The sequence below is a fragment of the Ochotona princeps genome, chromosome 12, assembly GCF_030435755.1.
Source record: "Ochotona princeps isolate mOchPri1 chromosome 12, mOchPri1.hap1, whole genome shotgun sequence".
Classification (NCBI taxonomy): Eukaryota; Metazoa; Chordata; class Mammalia; order Lagomorpha; family Ochotonidae; genus Ochotona; species Ochotona princeps.
This window is the reverse complement of record NC_080843.1, coordinates 7927525-7947477: the sequence shown is the minus strand read 5'-3', so window position 1 is coordinate 7947477 and position 19953 is coordinate 7927525. Positions and strand designations below refer to the sequence as shown.

At 40.0% G+C, this 19953-nt stretch overlaps 1 protein-coding gene across 1 annotated transcript in view; it reads left to right on the top strand.

Annotated features, from left to right (window-relative positions):
- ITGBL1 (integrin subunit beta like 1) overlaps positions 1 to 19953 on the top strand; it is a 202375-nt gene that overhangs the window by 101639 nt on the left and 80783 nt on the right. Inside the window, exon 7 of the mRNA XM_004577369.2 lies at positions 6436 to 6582. Coding sequence (XP_004577426.2) covers positions 6436 to 6582 — 147 coding nt within the window. The remainder of the gene's footprint in view (positions 1 to 6435; positions 6583 to 19953) is intronic.

The window sequence follows — 19953 nt, the reverse complement described above, 5'->3', positions numbered from 1 at the left end:
CAGTTTTCCTAATTACCAGACTATCTTGTATCATAGGAAGGGTGCCATCAGTTGATTATTGAGTATATTAATACCTTTTACCTATGAGACAAGTAACCTTTCTCCATCAATATGCAAGTGATTCTTGCAAGAGTGAAATGCAATCAGGCTCAGATGAAATGCAGCTTTATTTTTAGCTGCTAACTTTGCCACCCTGGGAGTCCTGGTCTTACTTGGTCCAAGGGAAATCTCTGCAAGGATTCATTTAAATTGATTCTTAATTGACATTCTCATTTTATTCATCCATTTTGTTTATTCAGTAATGCATTTAAATGTAACTATTTCTAGGGTATTTATTTTAAATTTTATTTGTTTTTAATGATGTCTACATAGTTGACCAGAGTGGCAAGGGTCATGTACTAGAGGAAAGTGAGTGAGGCCATTATTTATAAGTTATCTCTTTTTTTCCTGTACCTGGGGGAAGGGAGGAAAATTAGGAGAGAGGCTGCACCCAGTCTTCCAACCTCCCCTGTGCCTGAGGATGGGGAGTGGCTACATCATGTATGTCATCCCAGGGTCCCTGATATGGAGCATGCTCCTAGGGTGCTGCTCAAGTGGTTTCAATAGTTCATAAACACTGTCTATCTGGCCATTCAAGGATGAGGAAGTCCTTCAAAGGTCCATCCACTGACAGTGCAATTTTATTCCTATGATATCATGGAGTCAGGGCATACAAATATGTTAAAACAAAGTCTCCACAATCACTTTCATTACTTTTTATTCCTGTCTGTTATTTATACATGTGGGTGTATGTTGATTTATCCATATACAGATGACAAACTCACACCTATGTCCACACCTTCAAGATGATACTACTGACAGTGTTTGAATGTAACCGACATGACCAGGACGTAGCCAATCACCCTAAAGTGCACAGACTGTTCATTTATTAGACTTGACCTTCTTGATTATAAAATAACTCCTTCATTCCTGCTGACTGTGTGCTACTCTGGTCTGTTTCCCTAAATCCCACAACTGGAATTAATGCTTTAATGTGACCTTGAACTTGATCTTTCGTCTTGTCCTACCCTACGAAATAATGAAAGTAGGATAATGTGGGCTTCAACTCGTTTGGAGAATGGAATCCCTTGATAGAACTGTGTGGTGGGAGGAAATTTGTCACTATGGATCACCAAAGAATTAACAAGAGAGGCGAAATGATGAAGTATGTTCAGCTTACATTGTTTTGAAAGGAAAATCAATATATTGAATAGATTAAAAACAATAACAAGTGTTGGTTGGCTCTAATTTGTTCCTTGGAGCTTTTCCCTGCTGACAATATTCAGTGTTCTTTTGTAAGCAGCTACTTGTAAGTACCAGATTTGGATTCATGGGTATCTTTCTTTTTTATCACTTAGAGAGTTCCCTTCTAGCAGGGCAGTATTTTTCTGGGCTAGATACAACTGCATTCAGCCTGGGTTTAACTCAGAGGAGCACAGCAACCACAGCTCTGGCTGCTGCTGCCCAGAGTGACTGTGGGGCCACTTGGTGGCTGCTTGATGATCGCAAATCCTGTCATCCACGGGTGTAGGCTCCGCTGCAGTCACAGCACACACCCTGTCTTCTCCCATAGGCCTTGGTGTGTAGATGCATGTGTGCGCTAACTTACTCATGTAGACATTTGGAGAACAGTACTGTATTCGAAGTTCTCTGGTGTTTACAGCAAGATTTTTTCATCTCTGTTCTCTGCCCACACAGTTTAAAAATGCTTGCTAGAAGCAATAAAATTAATTCTTACAGGTTTAACTCATACATTGATTTCACAAACTAACAGAAGCCCCGAGTTTCATATCCGTGTGGGTAAGTTTTCTTCTAGTTTTCTGACATGAAAGATCAAATTTAGATGAGGCCCACAAAGGATACTGGCTCTCGTACATCAAGGACACAAATGTCTCCATTTCTTCTTGTAAGCTTTTTTCCACTACTTAGCTGTAACAGACCCTCTCATAACAGTCTAAAGGGTTTTCATCTTAAGTAGATCTTATCATTTCTAAGCTCAACTTTCTATGTAAAATGCAGTTTCATCTTATTTTTAATCTTTTGTTTGAGAGAAAAAGTGGGAGGAGAGGTAGGACGTAACCGCCCATCAGCTGGTTTACTCCCCAAATGCCCGTGACAGCTGGAACCAGGCTGACTTTCACAGGGGAGCCTGAAATGCAATCCGCAGCAAACATGTCAGCGCCAGGGACTTGGTGATCTGAGTTACCACTACTGAATCTCAACGTCTGAGTTAGGAGGCTAGAGTCAGGAGCCTTAACTGGGTAACAGAACTGGGCAAGCAAGAAGACAGAGTGTGGTTTCATTTGTTTATTTCCTACCTTCCTGAAAAGGTTCCTTATCTGCTAAAGAATCTACAGGGGAGACCTTGCATTTGCAAGTGATTTTCTGACTTCCTTGAAGAGTTAAGTCTCAGCCTTGTGCGCTAGTCCTTGCTCTAACACAATAAATTAGACATTATCACACATCTGACAAAAGTGAAAAAATTGCATGCTTTTTTTGAATCTTTTTATTAGGCAGATCAGATTTACAGAAAAAAGGGGATTCAGAGAGAAAGATCTTTCATCCACTGGTTCACCCCCCAGATGACTGCAATGACCAAAGCTGAGCCCATCTGAAGTCAGGAGAATTTTCTAGGTATCCCACATGGGTGGGGACCCTCAGGCTTTGGCCCATCCTCCACTGCTTTCCAAGGCCACAAGCAGGGAGCTTGTGGGAGGTGGGAAATGGAGCAGCTGGGTCACAAACCGGCTCCCACATGGGATGCTGGTACTTGAAAGGTGTGTGTGTGTATGTGTGTGAACTTAGAGTTGACAATGCCTGGGGGAAGAGAACACATGCGCCCACTGAATCCTCCCCGGCTACCCACAGTATCTGGGTCTGGCCAGACTGATGCCTGAAGTTTGGAAGTCAGTTTGGGTCTCCAAGGATGCCTCCCGGTCAGGTGCTGGAATCACAGGTACAGGCAGATATTGAACTTCTACAATCAATTTTGCTCCCCTTGATATTAAATGGGTCAGAGTCTGAGTCTGAAAAATCTCTTTTTAATGACTTCAGACTTGGGGATTTATTGTATTTCATCACAGATAAAAATATTGTTGACATGTGAATGAACATCAGATGGGGAAAGATTCTTAAACATGTACACCAACTGCCCAGCTGGAGAACTCGACTGCTGGTTTCCTGCCACACCTCTGTTGGCATCCCTCTTCTGTTCTGCCTGCCTGCCTGCAGCTGGGCACACTGCTGTTTGTGGCTGCCTGCAAATACAGGTAGATCCCAGTTGCAGGAAGCATGCTCCTGGGGAATTATTATTTGTGCATGTGTTTGTAGCACAGCACTGTTTTCAAAGTTTATCTTAACATACAGCAGGGTTCAGAAGAGGGAAAGAAACTTCTTAAGATAAAAGCCAAAAGTTAGACTCCAAAAATGTAGCTGCTGATAATTACAAACCATTCTATTAAAGGTTCTGTGTTTCCACCTCTGTGTTCTGTGCCAAGGAATCTGATTTTCTCCAGGCTTTTCTTTACTATATGAAAAGTTGGTCTTTAAGGATTGTGAACTTCATATAGATTGCTGTGTTTAAGTGAAGGGCTATAGACTAGGTATGCAGACTAAGTATATTCTTGGCTAAGCTTAGCAAAGAACAATGTGTATGAAGTGCAAAGAGTATAGAAGACAAGATCGTATTTTAATCAGCACTCTTATTTGCAATACAGTAGAAAAGACTATAGCGATGGTAAGCAATTATATGTATATTGAAATTCTAAAAGATGAAATTGAAGACAGATAGGAAAATAGCACATCTTCAAATAACAAAAAATATATTGTCAAAGTATCCATAATGTCCCAAATGATATTCAGTGGATGATCAAAATTCTTATGACATTTTTCACAGAAAAAGTAAATCCACAAGGAACTGCAAAGTACTTCCAATTGTTTTACAAAATTGTAGTAATTAAAACTATAAGGTACTGGCATAAAAAACACATGGACTAGAGTAGAATTTTTTTTTAAAGACTTATTCATTTTATTACAGCCAGATATACACAGAGGAGGAGAGACAGCGAGGAAGATCTTCCATCCGATGATTCACTCCCCAAGTGAGCCGCAACGGGCCGGTGCTGTGCCGATCCCATGCCGGGAACCTGGAACCTCTTCCAGATCTCCCACGCGGGTGCAGGGTCCCAAGGCTTTGGGCCGTCCTCAACTGCTTTCCCAGGCCACAAGCAGGGAGCTGGATGGGAAGTGGAGCTGCTGGGATTAGAACTGGCGCCCATATGGGATCCCAGAGCTTTCATGGCGAGGACTTTAGCTGCTAGGCCCTGCCGCCAGGCCCAGAAATTTCTGAAATAAACCTGCCCATATATGGTCATCTCATCTTCAAAAAAGACGCCAGGAAGCTACATGTGGAAACGATAGTCTCTCCAAAGAATTTTACTGGGGGACTAGACATCCACATGTAAAACAATTAAATTGGATTTTTTTTCTCAGAGTACCTACACTAATTAGCTCAAAATGTGTAGAAGATTTAAGTGTAAGTTATGAAATGATAGAGCCCATGCAATTAAGCATAGAAAAGGTTTAGGATGTTGGTTGTGACCTTGCAAGTTTAGACACAACAGTGGAAGCATAGTCATCAACAAAGTGCAGAAGTGGGGCTACACGCAACTGAAAAGTGTCTGAAGCAGCACAGAAGCAGTCCAGAAATGAAATGCAGCCTAAGCAGAGAATATAACCCGCATTTCCTGCAGCATGCTAATATCTAAAATAGACAAGGAGCTCATGCAACCGGAATTGCAAATAACAGGCCCTGAATGGACACTGTTCCAAAGAATGTGAATTGCCAGTGGATATTTGATTGAATGTTCAGCATCACCAATGAAATATAAGTCAAAACTATGATAAAAGGTTACTTCATACCTGTTTAATGGTTATTGTCAAAAGATTTTAAGAGTTGGACATGGCACAGTGGTCTGGCGGCGAGGTCCTCGCCTTGTACGCGCTGGGAGCTGCACATTAGCACCGGTTTTAATCCTGGTGGCTCCACTTCCCATCCAGCTCCCTGCTTGTGGCCTGAGAAAGCAGTCCAGGATGGGCCAAAGCCTTGGGACCCTGCACCGACATGGGAGACCAGAGGAGACTCCGGGCTCCTGGCTTTGGATTGGCTCAGCTCCAGCTGTTGTGGTCACTTGGGGAAGTAAATCATTGCACAGAAGATCTTCCTCTCTCTCCTCTGTATATCTGACTTTGCGTAAAAAATTTAAAAAAAATCTTTGAGTTGGAAAGTATGTGAAGAAAAGGCCTATCTGTTAGTGGGGATGTAAATTGGAACAGCTATTACAGAGCCATTATAAAAAATTCCTTTTTCAGAAATTAAAAATAGAACTAACTCATGATCTAGCAATTTCTATATATATATATATCCATAGGACATGAATCACTTGTCCCGAGTGGCTATCTAGTCTCCTTCTCAATTGGGACATTTTATTTAACAGAAAATAGATGGTAGTATTTTTCACAAGTGAGTCTAGAGACAAAACCCAAGTATTAAGAGCTGGATGGGTAAAGGGAGTGTGGTCTAGCTGCAGAGTGGAGCGCGCTATGTTGAGTGGCAAAAGGCAAAGAAGGACAAACACAGCATCTCACTCATGTGGCTCCTGAAAATGCCAACCTCTCAGGAACAGAGCAAGAGTAGTTGTTTACCAGGGATGGGCAGCTGGGATTGCACAGACTTTCAGCATCTCAGAAGGAAGAAGAGTGCATTGCCGCATCACCATAGTTAGTGTAAACTTGGAGTTTATGAGGCGCACATACTTGCACAGGTTAAGTAACTGAGATAAGTGTTTTATGATAATCAACATTGTGCATTTGTGTTGAAACCTGATGTACATATTAAATCTATATAGCATTTGTCCTTTTTATACCCTAATTTTGGAAAAATAGTTGAATATCTTCCAGTTTCTAGATTTTACTAATTTTTCTGAGTTTGTGCCCCCCACCTCAATTTTTATATGGTTGTAGCTCGTTAGAAAAACAAATCTTGCTTCAAAAATAGATTCTCCATTTCCAGTGGCTTTCTTTCCAATGAGTTAATTTCTAAATTCATTTAATGCTCCCTTCAGCCCCTGCAGAGCGCTGTAATCCCTTGCATCTGGATTTTGATAGATACCAGATTTTGTTCTGCTTAACTGTTTATCTTGTCTATAATTGTTGAGTTTTTTCGCCCATATCATGATTCATTAATATAAATCAATAATAAAAGATTTGGGAAATATGACTTTGGCTTAATATTTTATATCCTGTTAAGATCTGACTCACTTGTGACATTCACTGGTAGAATGAAAATTCTGACTAAATTTTCTTTATATACATTCCCTCCCCCCGATCATGGTGAAGGTCATGGGCAGTGTAATTGTGGAAGATGTGACTGCAAAGTAGGCTGGTACGGGAACAAGTGTGAGCACCCACGATCCTGCCAGCTGTCTGCTGAGGAGAGCATCAAGAAGTGCCAGGGAAGCTCTGATCTGCCTTGCTCTGGAAGGGGTAAGTGAGTCTCAGGGCTTGTTATTGACATCCAGTCAATGGGCTCAAATACAATCAACACGTGTTTTCTGTTATCACCCCAAGATGCTGGGAGGGCCACCTGTACCCAGATCACTGTGCCTGGGTTGGAGTCCCAGCTAGGCTCGTGATTTCTGGTTGCATACCAACACGCAGGTTAGGAAGCAGTGGTTGAGACACCAAGAGTTGTGCGTCTGCTGCTCAGGTGGGAGTTCGACTTTCTGGCTCTTGGCCTCTGCCTGGATCAGTTTCAGCCAATGCATCTGTTGGGGCAGTAACCACAGCATGGGCACTTGTTCAGCGTATTGATTTCTCAAATTTACAAAACAGTGGTGGCTGAGATTTCTGAGGGCGTGAAGGTCTAGTTTTTCAAAGCTAACAATCTAATTTCTGCGGGTTAAAGTACATGCATAAGTGTGTTTCCCTCCTTTTCCCTCTTTCTCTGTCACAACCCTGCTCCTCCGGTCTGCTTTAGCTTTGAGGTATGCTCAATTTCAGTTCAATATTGTACTTAAAAAAACCCACTGGTTTTAAGGTTTGCTGAAAGGTATCACGATGAACCCATCTAGTTGTCCAATGACCTTTATGAGGCAAGTGTTGGCTTTTAAAAAGTGTGGTGTAAGGTCACTGTGATCAGGCTTCTGTGGTGTGACCTCCCGTGGTGTATTGTGATCATTGGGCTCAGTACAAATTTGTGGAGAACCCGGATTCCATTCTCTTATCAAAATAAATGTAGTTTCACCTCTCACATGAGAATATCAAAGTCAACATGAAATATTCTTTGGGAAACACTGGTTATGGAAATTTTGTCCATGAAAAAGAAAAAGTAAAGGCTTCCTGTATTTGAATGTGAGGTCAGAAATTATTTTTTGTTTAATTTTTCTCTTTTAAAAGGGTACTTTCTTAATGAAAACATAGCTTCCATACCAAAATTTAAAATGAAAAAGGACTTTTTGCAAAACTTGTGGAAAATGAGCAGTATTAAAATGTATATTTTAAAAACCTTTTGACAGCAAATTAAACTTGTGTTTTAGTACACTTTCTAGGAAGTTTTTACAGCAGCTTTGTATATTTGTCAAATCAGAGCAACATCATTACTAATTTCCAATTCCAGAGAGTTGTCGTCACCATGAAGAGAAACCTTGAACCCCATCGCAGTCACCTGCTGTTGTCTTGTCTTCCAGGCCCCAGAAGCCATGAACCTACTTTATGGATTAGCCTATTCTTGGTGTTTTATACAAATTGAATCATAAAACATGTGGTGTCTTGTATCTGTCTTTTTTCAGTAAGTGTGACAGATCAGACTTTCAGTACTATTGGTACTCTGTTGCCTTTTACCACTGAATCCTGTGTCCTTATATGCCTGGGCCTCACTCTTGACGGCTAGAGGGACATTTGGCTGTGGTTTCCTTTTGGCCATTGTGATTAGTCAACCATGAGCATCCCAGTGCCAGTTTTTACATGCACTTGCGTTTTAACTTCTTTGGGCTACATACTTTGAGTGGCATGACTGATTGACTCTGAGTAACTTTTTGAAGTACCACCAGGCTCTCGTTAAAGTGACCCCCCCCCCCCTTTTTGCAAGCCCATGTTTATGTAGGCTCTGCTTTCTCCACGTATTTGCCATCACATGTCATCTTTTTGCTTGCTTGCAATTCTTTTTATGCAGCAAACAATCCGAGGTTTGAATTTCCTTTGTACCGTATCTTTTCATAATTCAGTACTGGGTATCTGGGAATTCTCTCATTACAATGTTTTCTTGTTGTGAGTGTGAGTTGGAGAATAGGGTATTAAAAACAACTTCTGTATTTGTATTATATGTATTTGTAAAAACAAACAAAAAACCACAAAACAACCATATCTATCTATCTAAACATTTGGTTTTCCTGGAAAGGCTGAGTTATAGAGAGGGAGAGAGAGACACGAGTGTTCCGCATGCTGGTTCATTCCCAATATGTGCACAATGGCTGAGTGGGACTAATCCAAAGCCAGGAGTCAGGGGCTTCTTCCAAGTCTCCCATGTGGGTTGGGGAGCCCAAGAACTTCAGCTATCCTCTGAAGCGTTCCCAGGCCATAATCAGGGAGCTGGATGGGAAGAGGAGCAGCTAAGACTCGAAACCACTTCCATTGAGAAAGCTGGTACTGCAGGCAGAGGCTTAGCTTGCTAAATCACTGTGTTGACTCCCAAAAATATTTTTGATCATCGCTTTTTATCAATAGACCCAGGAAGGAACCACTGTTCTACCTGCATGATTAACAGTGTCACAATAATGTTGAGTAAATGCATCATACTTTTCAAGCACAAGCAATCATGCTTTTGATGGAAAATATCAGACTATTTGAAAAAGAGTATCTCTCCATCCATTGTTTTCCAACACTTTCAATTTACAGAAAAAAATCGTTTTGCTTTATATATACATCTACACAAGCTTAATTTGTTGAGATTAAAGGCATAAAAATGGACATGGGAAACTTAATATATTGCTACAGAAAGTATATCTTTTCAAAACTTTATGGGACTCTCCTCTAAATTGAAAACATTGAAAGGGAAAGCAAATTAACTGTATCCTAAAATAGACACTTGTTCTTGGGAATACTTTCCTAGTTAAATTTAGTTTTTCAAAGTTCAGTGCTGTGATTTTTGTTGTTAAGTAATAAAACGTAGGGAGGTCTGCCATGTGAAAACAGTACGTGAGTGAAGAGTCCCGTTCTGTGGAACTGGCAAACCCCATGTGGCTGTGCTTCCCATACAAGTAGAGACCAGAAACCAGCAGGGATGTGTTCTTGTTATGTTAAACAAATAAGAGCAAAATTCATACTTCTATTGTTCAAACACATTTACAATTTTAAGCTAAAAATAATTGTGGAAAAATAAAAGCATATAAAATGTATTTTCTAGAACATCACTGTTATCACATGTGTGAATGTTTTTTCCATTATCTACATTTTTGAATCTATAGAATAGGCAATAGAATGATTTTGGACTAACATATATTGACCTTTAACAATTCTGAGTGCTTGTTCTTCAAACACAAGGCTTAATTTGTATCTTTACCAATGTCCGGTAATTTAATTAGCTGCTATATTTAGCAATGGCATCTATTTTAATGTTATTTCATTAAATCAGTGCATACTGGATATGTGTAACTATGATTTTAAAGTAATTGTAAGGGAATAATTTATGAACATGGAACAAGCTTCCTGGCTTCTCCAGATGAAAAATGAGAGTGTGGATGAGGAAAGACTCTCCGAGGGAACCTGGGCAGAGGGTTGGAATTTTGAGCATGGAAGCCAAGGGTTGACCCAAGGTGGCTGGCCCAGGGCTCCGGATCACGGATAGAACTCTGCCTTTGTCCAGTGCCATATCTGCAGACACACTGGCAGCACGGGTTCTGAAGTGTGTGGCCAGTACGAAGACGTGTAAAGGATTAGTTTTGCAATGTATGAGTGAAAACTGCAGCTGTGTTTACCTGAGAAAGGGAAGCAATTACAAGGCCCGTCAGCTCTCAATTCCTCAATTGCTCAAACATCATCAGTTAGCCAGCTAGGGCCAGGGAAAAAAAGAAAGAACCTTCTGGTAGAATGGGCTGCACTCCTGAGGGGTAAAGGTTTAGGCATTTCCTACTGGAAGTTAAATTAGTTGTCAGAGTCTGCCCGTAGTGCCTGAGCAGAGTCATTTTGTGTGGAACGTAGATGATCATCTACCTGATCTCTTAACTTCTGACAGTTTTGAGACCCTTGATTGGGACATGTTGTTGTCTATAGGGTCTTTTCATTTCAGTGTATTCTGACATTGTTTTTAAAAAGCTCATGGAAAAGCTGGGATTAAAGTAAGTTTATTTCAGAGCAGAAAATGTTAAATCCTCCTATGTAGGATCTGTAGGAAGTTCATGGGTATACATGTTATGGAAAAGCGATATGTGCATTTGAATTTTTTTCACCTAAATGAACATATTCCATTTCTCTACGACCTTTTTGAGTTTTTCCTCATATGATACAAGATCACCAATCCCAATTTTCTGCTCCTGGGAGCTGGCGTGGGAACCACTGTGTCCGAAAGCCAGGTTACAAGTGAGCATGACTGACCCTACAGACTTAATGTGTGTGAGGGTTATAGACTGTCATTCCATGGGGTTTCTTGTCACCATAGCCAACCTGAAGAGGACAGCAACAAAGGGGACACAGAAGACTAAGAAGAAAAAAAAAAAGAAAAAGGCCAGCAGCCACCTCTTCGGTGCTCCCTACACAGGTACGCAGATAGCTGTAAATCCTGAGACTGCGAAGACACTAGGGCTGGGATCCCAATGTGGAGAATCCAGTTACCAAAGCTAAGTAAACTTTGCCTTAACATCACTACAATTTTCCAATTTATTTGCCTACCAAGAACAAAGGAAGAAAATTCAACTAAGACAAAAAGAACACGAGATTGGATCTACAATAGCAAGACATGGAAGCAACCTAAATCCCTGTCAAAGAGCAGTGGATAAAGAAACTGGTACATCTACTCTGTGCAGTACTATGCAGCCATTGGCAAAAAATGGTCCCAACTAGAGACCATTGTGCTCAATGATAGAAGCCAATCCAAAAGGACAAATATCATGTGTTCTCTCAGCTATAGGGCAGACTTCATACAAAATAAAGGGCCAAAGCTACATAAACAAACTACATATATAATATATTATATATATGATATATATTATATATATCATATATATAATATGTTTAACCTGGAGAAACTGTATAATAAACACAAGCATATCAAGAAGTGAAGATACCTGGCAGTGTGCATCTCTATTCCCAAATTAAACAACTCCCAATGACACTGGTAACTATACCTTGCCAATAGGCTACTAGACTCTCTACCATTGTCTATACCTATAATGAATGATGCACTTAAATAGCAGATTATTGGATTGATCACTATTACTGAAGGATTCAGTTACTGTAATAATATGGGAGGAAACAGTGGGGGTGGGAAGGGATGGGAGAGGAAATCCTTATGCTTATGGAATCATATATAAATATATAAAGACTAGAGCTGAAAATCCCCCCAAAATATTTTTTTAAAAAAGACTATAGGCAAAAGGAATTGAGTTGCACTTTCTTTGATGCAACATCATTGTGAAGCCCATTTGGAGATTTTTCATGGTATGGGTTTTTCAGGAACTTTTTGATGACTTTTTCTGCTAGGCATGGATTGCAGTTTTTTTCCGTCACCACAATCAACATATGTTTTAATTCTGTTTTTCACGGATGTTCACAAGTACCTTTCTATGAGTCCTGGGACTCCAGAGCTATTGTTTTAGATAATTGATGCTTATAGCAGGCCAATTTGCTGAAAAATATATATATTTCATTGCTATAATTATAATTCTGCCGAATTATTGTAATAGCTGCATGGCATTCTATTGTATGATTGTAGTAAAATAATTTAACTGATCCTGTTATATTTAGAATCTGTATTTCGGATTCTTAAGTTCCAAGTGCCTTAACTTATATTCTTATATAGCCAAACCTGGGTCCAAATCCTTAATTCTGAACTGTAGAATTCATTGATTTAAGTGAATTGGAACAAGTTAGATATTTTTAATAACATGTCCCCTGTACATTCTGTAGAAAAATAATATATCAATACTCCCCTACAACAGCGTAAGAGATTCCATCTTCTCACCAATATGGTGAGTTGTAGCAGTGAGCTCTTGTGTGTGTGTGTGTGTGTGTGTGTGTGTGTTTTCCTACTGTTATTAGCTTTTGCCATTTATCAAGCTCCTTTCATTGACTCCCATAATCAACACAAATGATTTATCTTCAGGCATTACTATTCAGAAGGTTGTGTTTGCAGTCTTTGCCTTCTTTGATTATCATTTGTCCTTGTGTCTAAGTCACCGCTTTGTTTAGTACTGCAATTCCCTCATGCTTTTGCTGCCTGTCCTCTTTGCCCTTTGTTTTTCTTTTACTAGACTTGTTCTAAGAGGTGTTGCATATGTTTTACTTCCTTAAATACACATAACCCTTCACCTTCATAAGGTAAAGCATGAAATGAAAACAAAATGATAGGTTGTGGCTAATTATGTAATGTTATATCTTCAAGAAAATAGAAATCATGTCCTCATTTTTACCAAGTAGCATTCTTTAATTAATGAATTGACAAGTCCTTTTAATTGTCTTACCTATGAACATACCTTCTAAGAATAATGATATGCCAGATTGCTACCATATGGGGATTTTGCAATTGAAGTCATGATTTATTTCTTCCTTTCATGACACAACAAGTATTTTTCTGACTTTCTTCTTAGTTTACCAGAGTATGTTCCTTGATTTATGCCTGCTCATTGTTTTATCATTTATTTAATTTACAAAAATATGAATTTGGAAAAAACTTGTTGCTGTGCTTATTCATGCTTGCAGAGATATTATTTATTTGGACCAGAAAGAAAATTAAAATATTTGTTATGCACCAAACCACATTCAGTGACTTTGATTGTATTTTAAAATTCCTCTATGACAATATCTTCCACTTAATTAGAGCGGGGATAGCATGGAGGAGTTGAGGGACAAGGCACCCCAGTGTGCTCTTCAGGAACTCTCTCAAGTGGGATTCAGTCTGGTTCTATTCTTGAGTGTCTGTGGTAGTTCAGTCTAGTGCCCTTGCCAGTACGAGTGCACCTTGGAATAGTCATGCACTGAACTATGGCATCTCAAACATAGTTCTCTTTATAGGTTATATCCAAAGGTGATGAGCAGAGAGGATTCTGAAAAATTAGCTGCTTTACTCCGTCTAGTTCAGAAGGTATGGTTTTGCTTTCACTGTGACCAACTAGGGAAAACCATGTAGCCAATCATGTCTGAAACCAAAACCTGAACTTCATCTTGTTTATCAACACAAAGCAGTGATAAATCTGATCAGCCTGTGGGCCAGCATGGAGTCTTCCATGCCTCTCTGAGCACACCATCAACTGCAGTGTTCACTGGAGAGGCTTTTGTGTGCTGTATTCGCATGTAAAACTCTTAACAGCAATGCAGTATCAAGAGAAAGTGTAGCCTGTTCCTGTGTTCATTTTGCCAAGCACTAAAACTCAGCAGTATCTTTAATATTTGTTACTCTTTAAATATTTACTTGTTTGAAATAGTAACAGGAGCAACCTCCCAATCCCTTGTTCACTCCCCAGAGGTTGGCAGCAGTTGCGGCTGGATCAGGTAGAAGCCATGACCTTCTGGATCTCCCATGGAGGTTGAGGGAACTTATCACTTGGACCATCTTCTGCTATTTCCAGGTCATGACCAGGGAGCTGGATCAGAAGCAGAGCAGCCTAAAATTGAGCTGATACCCATATGGGATGTCACAAGGCCAGATCCCTAGATTTTCTCCAACTGTTTTTGCATCCTACATTTCACAAAATCCTGAGAAGTTAGTTTTTGTTTCTTATGACTTGGGATCCAGAACTGCACAGGTTGTCTGCATCATCCCCATCTCTTTCCATCTTCATGCTTAGACTTTAGAATGTGCCCATGGTGTGTTCTCATGAAGATGGCTAACAGTGCAGGTGCCCACATTCACTTGTCTGCTGAAAGCTCTTCATTAAAACCAAGGTTAAATATACTAGATGTGTGATGAAGCTTTCATTTATTAGAGGTACAATTTGCATACATTAAGATGAATTACTTAAAAAAATGGCAAGCAGCCATGTTTAGAAGCCGTGAATAGAAGAGAAGCCCACAATTATTGAGGGTCTCCCCTTTCCTGCTGGCAATTATTTATGCTTTATTTTTCCTGTTTTGTATCTCTTCTTGCTTTTTTGTATTCAGTGGAACAGAGAGGAAAATAACATTTTTAAACATTTTGATATGTGTACATTTGAATGACTTAAGTAGTTCAATGTCAGGTAGCAAATACAGCATTTTTAGTTACCTGAGGCTTTTGTAGCTATAGTTTATAAACTATATTGTCATCAGATAAGATAGCATCTTTAATGTCCAGTCAATATTATTATTAAATGTTTTCTCTATGACAACAAAGCATTTTGTATCAAAGATAGGAATCGATCCAAGTAAATAGACAGTTTTTATTACATTTTGGCTCATTCCAATGTGATAAATTGAAAACCAATGAAATTCTTTGGCTAAGAAAACCTCCTAGTAAAAAGTGCAGCAAATATTGTCAAAACCTATTTGAAATGAAAACAGAAAATTGGTCATGAATTCAGTCCCAATTTTTTAAGCAAGCTTAAAATGAAATGTGTGACAACCACGACAATTTTGTTATTGTAGTTATATATTTATTTCTATTAGAACTGTAAAATTACATTTGAAGGATGTGGTGGACCTCTATCAGTTTATTCAATACAAACAGGCAGAGCAGCTTTTATTTATTTTTTATACTTGCATGCAGTTTGCTCTGGTTATTAGCCGTACTCTATGGATTCACAGCCATCACAGAGATTTTCTTTAATAGAAAATCAATGAGGCAAAGTGTGATCACTTTGTCTAGGCTTTAGGGTGATAAGGCTGATCAGAATTTTGTGATTCTTTTGGCTCTATAAGATTTTATTAAATGTTAATATGATCCATTATTGTGCTAAACTTGTGAAAGGAATGCAAAAACTTAACATATACTCACTTTAGTATATAAACAATACTTGTATTAAAATTACGATCAAATTTAATATTTACTTTACTCCTGTGTATCTTTGTGTTAAGTTAGAGGTCAAGAAAATAGGTCTGTTTTCTGTTTCTGTAAGTAAAGTTTTATTGAAACAGACATGTACATTTGCTTATGGCTGTTTTCTTGTTGTAATAGCAAAGTTTAATATTTGCTGCGGAATATGTATGTTTTACAAAACTTGAGTTAATTATTATGTAGCCCTTTCTGGAAACAATAGTGATCCCTACATTAAACATTTGTGATAAATGTGTTGAGTGTTCTGGAAGTCAGAGGATATTTGCTGTATTTCAGATACAGTTGAAGTGAATGATACTAGGCTTGGCTCTACTCTCTAGGCAGTAAGTGGATCCCTCTGTCTTCTGACTTGTTTTAACTTTTGGCTTCATTTCTGGTCTCATGATGCCATGACTCATTTCCGACTCAACCTTCCTAACATGGTTTTGCATAGATCTCTAGATAAACTAAGGTGACTCCTTTTGACAATCCTGGAGGAACCTGCCAGGTCTTGAAGATGCTTCTTTCACTTAGTGTCTGTCGGAGTACAAAGCAGTACCTTGAGACACAGCATCTTTTCATTTTGAGTGTAACAATTAGGATGAATGAGATTTTGTTCTCCTAAAAGGTTTAGTTTTCATGTGACAATTTTTATTTGGAAAAGGAAAGAAGAAAGGATTCTTTTTGCTTTCCTATTTAGTTTTCTAAAAAATGTTAACTTCTTAACTTCTTTGCTGCTCAAGATGTGCTGTGTGTGTGCTTGTACATAACACCAGGTACTCTGGCACTGTATATGTGTGAGCCATTCTAGGATCAAATGGTCCAAGGATGACTCTGAATATCCTGCAACCCACAAAGTTTATTGCAGGAATGTTACCTCCTTCAGCAGGATTTCTTCCTACTGACCCATATCTTGTAAGATTTGACTTACAGCTTTTAAAATGACTCTGGAAAATATTGCTGGAAAACGTGGTTTGTGTTGCCTGGAAAAGTTTCTTCCAGTGCTTGATTGGATGAGTTTGTGGAGAAGCTGGGCATAGTTAATGTTCTTGTTGAATTGCAGTTGTGGTGGTGAGACAGAATCACAAACTTATGTTGATGAGTGTATTTTATTGCAATTAAAAGGAAATCCTGATAGAAAGTGAAAGCAGCCAAGTTCAGAACTGGATGATCTCCTTCATAGCTGGGAGCGCCACAGTCCATCTCGGAAGGTGAGACTATATTGTCAGTTTGCAGTGTCTGAGAAGAGGGATCAAGAAAGTATGGATAAGTGGCTTTGAATAGATGCCCAATTACAGTTAGGATAAAGAAGTTTCCACATTGTCTTGAATAGTACAGGGGATCATAGGTAGTGATATACTGCATATTTTTCCAAAGAAAGAGGGAGAAAGATGCTAGATATCTGAGGAGACTGTTTCTCCTGGTTGGCTATTACACAATGTACAGGTACATGGAAACATGACACAGTACCCTCAGATTGGTACAGTTTATTAGTTGGAAGGAAGGGTGAAGGCAAAGAAGCGCAGCCCATACTTGGGTCTCGATCATTTTTCTGGGTAATCCCATTGCATAACCAGAGAAATCCAGAGAGATTGTGGGCTCCTGGGAGTGCTCTTCGTGAACAAGACTTTGGATGTGTCAAGAGACCTGAGGGTCTGCGCAGAGTGTGATGTGAGCAGCACATGCTGATGTTGTCACTCCCGCTTGCAGCATCACTCCTGCGCTGTGCTTGGCTGCTCCCTGGGGATGCTGTCTACAGGCAGCGGTTTCCTGTCTGGGCAGACAGACATCAACAAGCTACGGATGCTGTGCTGTCCTTGTCCCTGACAGCCATGTCAAGCCAGCCAGTTCCTAATTGTATGATATGCCCCATAGGGGAAGGAATGGCTACTGGCCTTATGACACTCAGAAAAGAAATGTTCTTACGTCAATTACTGTTAGAGTGAGTCTATGGAGTTTTGTTTTATTGTTTTTAACTTTTGGGGCCCTCAATTTTGTTATCTATATAATAAAAATGATAATTATTATGTAATGACAGTAATAATAACATTTTTCTCTAAAATGACCTATTGTTGCATTTACAGTAGTATATATGGAATTTTTTTAAAACAAGCAATCTAAGAAGTAAGAATTTAAGAGAATGATATGACAGTAACCTCAAGGATGTAAAATTTTTTAGAACAAAACTTGCATTGATTCATTCCTTCATCCAGCCAACACATATTTGCTAGAATCCTTCAGTGCGCCTAGAACCATTCTAGGCGCCACAGATACTCAAACGCGATGCCACAGAGCTCCCAGGCTATGTGGAAGGAGAACTTCATGTACAGCAGGAAAAATGTAGAGAATCAAAGTATGTAACAGAAGAGTTGAGGTGGTTTAGGGAGACTGCTGTAGATATGGTGCCAGACAACCTTGCTGAAAAGGTCCTGCGTGGCTGTGTTTGAGTCCTGGAAGCCACCAAATGAGAGCCGTGGGAAGATAGCCAGAGGAAATAGGGGAAGAGGTGGTAGGCAACATTTCCAACTCAAGTGACAAAGATTTCCTGGGAGAGAAATCAATGGGCTTTTTTTTCTTAACGCTTCCATAGAGATGAGGATTCCTAGGGTTTGTTGAGAAAGCATTTTAACAATGCAATCGTGAGTTCTCACATGGTTGAATCTCTCTATGGTATATAGGCTCCTAAAGCTCTCTGTGTGGCTCTGATGAAGAGTACAAGGAGAAGAGTACAATGGAGAGAACACCACACCTCCAAGGGGCTCTGGCCCAGGAAAGTCCAAGGCAGGAAGACAGGCATGTCACACATTAGGGTTTGTCCTACTTCTACTAAGCAAACGGGGCCTACGGGAGCACTTTAAAGTGCTGTGTGTATTTTTCCCAATGCTCTATTGAATAAATGGAAGAGAGGTGAGACAAGAAAGGCTAAAGAGACAAAGAGGAGTTCTTCAGTGATGTGCAATCCCAGACACAGTCTGACACTGACAACATGCAGGATGGTGTTTGGTTCAGTGTGGAAGACAATTGAAGGGAAACAGATTGCCAAGGAGGTAAGGAAGCGATCTCTCTCAAATACATTGCTGGCTTTTCATCTTAGCAACTTGTATACCAAAAAGAAATCCCATGGTGTTTATTTTTTAATCTGTATGTAATATTTAATGCTTCAAGGAGAGACATTCCCTGTTACTTTGTTCTTAGCAGTGAAACTGTTTTGTGACTAGCTCTGTGCGAGGCCAACTTCAGCAAGTTTTCTAGAATTTAATCAAAGAAGCACGTTATTTGAATGAGTTCCATGAATCTTTTCATTTTTCCATCTAATGGGATGCTTAGCTAAGGACATGCCTGTTGCATTCCCCTGTTTTGGATGGGCTTTTGGAGCTGCCATAATCTTGGACACCATTGAGAAATGGTATTGATGCTCAGGGGTGCAGTTACCAATGAGGTTAGTGGAAAAATCACTGCATACTGTCCAAATGCTGCCGGAACTGAGGCCCAGAATATCCTGCAAGCAGTAGTGTCCTTAGATGCCCTGCACGGCTCATGCCCTTACCCCTTTACAGAGTGAGTCTGTCTCGTCACAGCCAGCTGGTTGCAACCCACTGTTGAGGTTCACCCCAAACATCCCCGTAATAAAATCCTAAGACTGTCATGACAAATGTCTACATAGCTGGTTGCTTAAACTAAGAGGAATTGATGTTCTCTCAGTTCTGATGATCAGAAGCCTGATGTAAGTGTTACACAATGGCTGTGCTGCCTCCAAAGTCTGGGAGAGAATCTTTCCTTGCCTTTTCCAACTTCTGCTAGCCCCTTAACCAGAGTCTGGGCCACTTCTGTCTCTGTTCAAATCTACCTTTCCTTTCTCTTAAAAAGACACCGCTTGTCTGACTGGGGCCCCACTCTAAATCTGGATGCTTCCTGTCTAAATTCAGAACTAATGGAATATACAATAATTCTGTTTCCAAAATAGGTGACTCAATATTCTGGGGAAATGTGAATTTGGGGGGGTGAGGATGCTATTCAATCGATTATACCACCCCCCCAGTGAAAACTGTGAGCTTTGTCTCAGCCATTCATGTAAACATGAGCTGCTCATCCCCCAGGTACTGGTTTCTTTACTGTGTGATGCACATTCATTGGACCCCATGTCTTGTCCCCACAGTACTTGTGTGTTGAAATTTAGCTTCCAAGGTGATTGTTTTATGCGGATGTGGAGCCCATGGAAAGTGATCAGATCACAGAACTGATGTCATCATAAGTATGCTTCTTTTCCTTTTCTCCTAATTCCCTTTCCCTTTCCTTTTCCCCAGAGAGTAAACTTTTCCACCATGTGAAGGCATGGAGAGCAAGCCCCATCTGTGATGGGCTCTCATCTGTTGGGGCTTGATTTTGAACTTCTCAGCCTCCAGAAGAATATGAAATAAATTCATTGTATGCAAACTACTCAGTCTGCTTTCTTTTTTTTTTTAAGATTTATTCATTTTTTTATTACAGCCAGATATACACAGAGGAGGAGAGACAGAGAGGAAGATCTTCCATCCGATGTCTCACTCCCCAAGTGAGCCGCAACGGGCCGGTGCGCGCCGATCCGATGCCGGGAACCTGGAACCTCTTCCGGGTCTCCAACGTGGGTGCAGTGTCCCAATGCATTGGGCCGTCCTCAACTGCCCTCCCAGGCCACAAGCAGGGAGCTGGATGGGAAG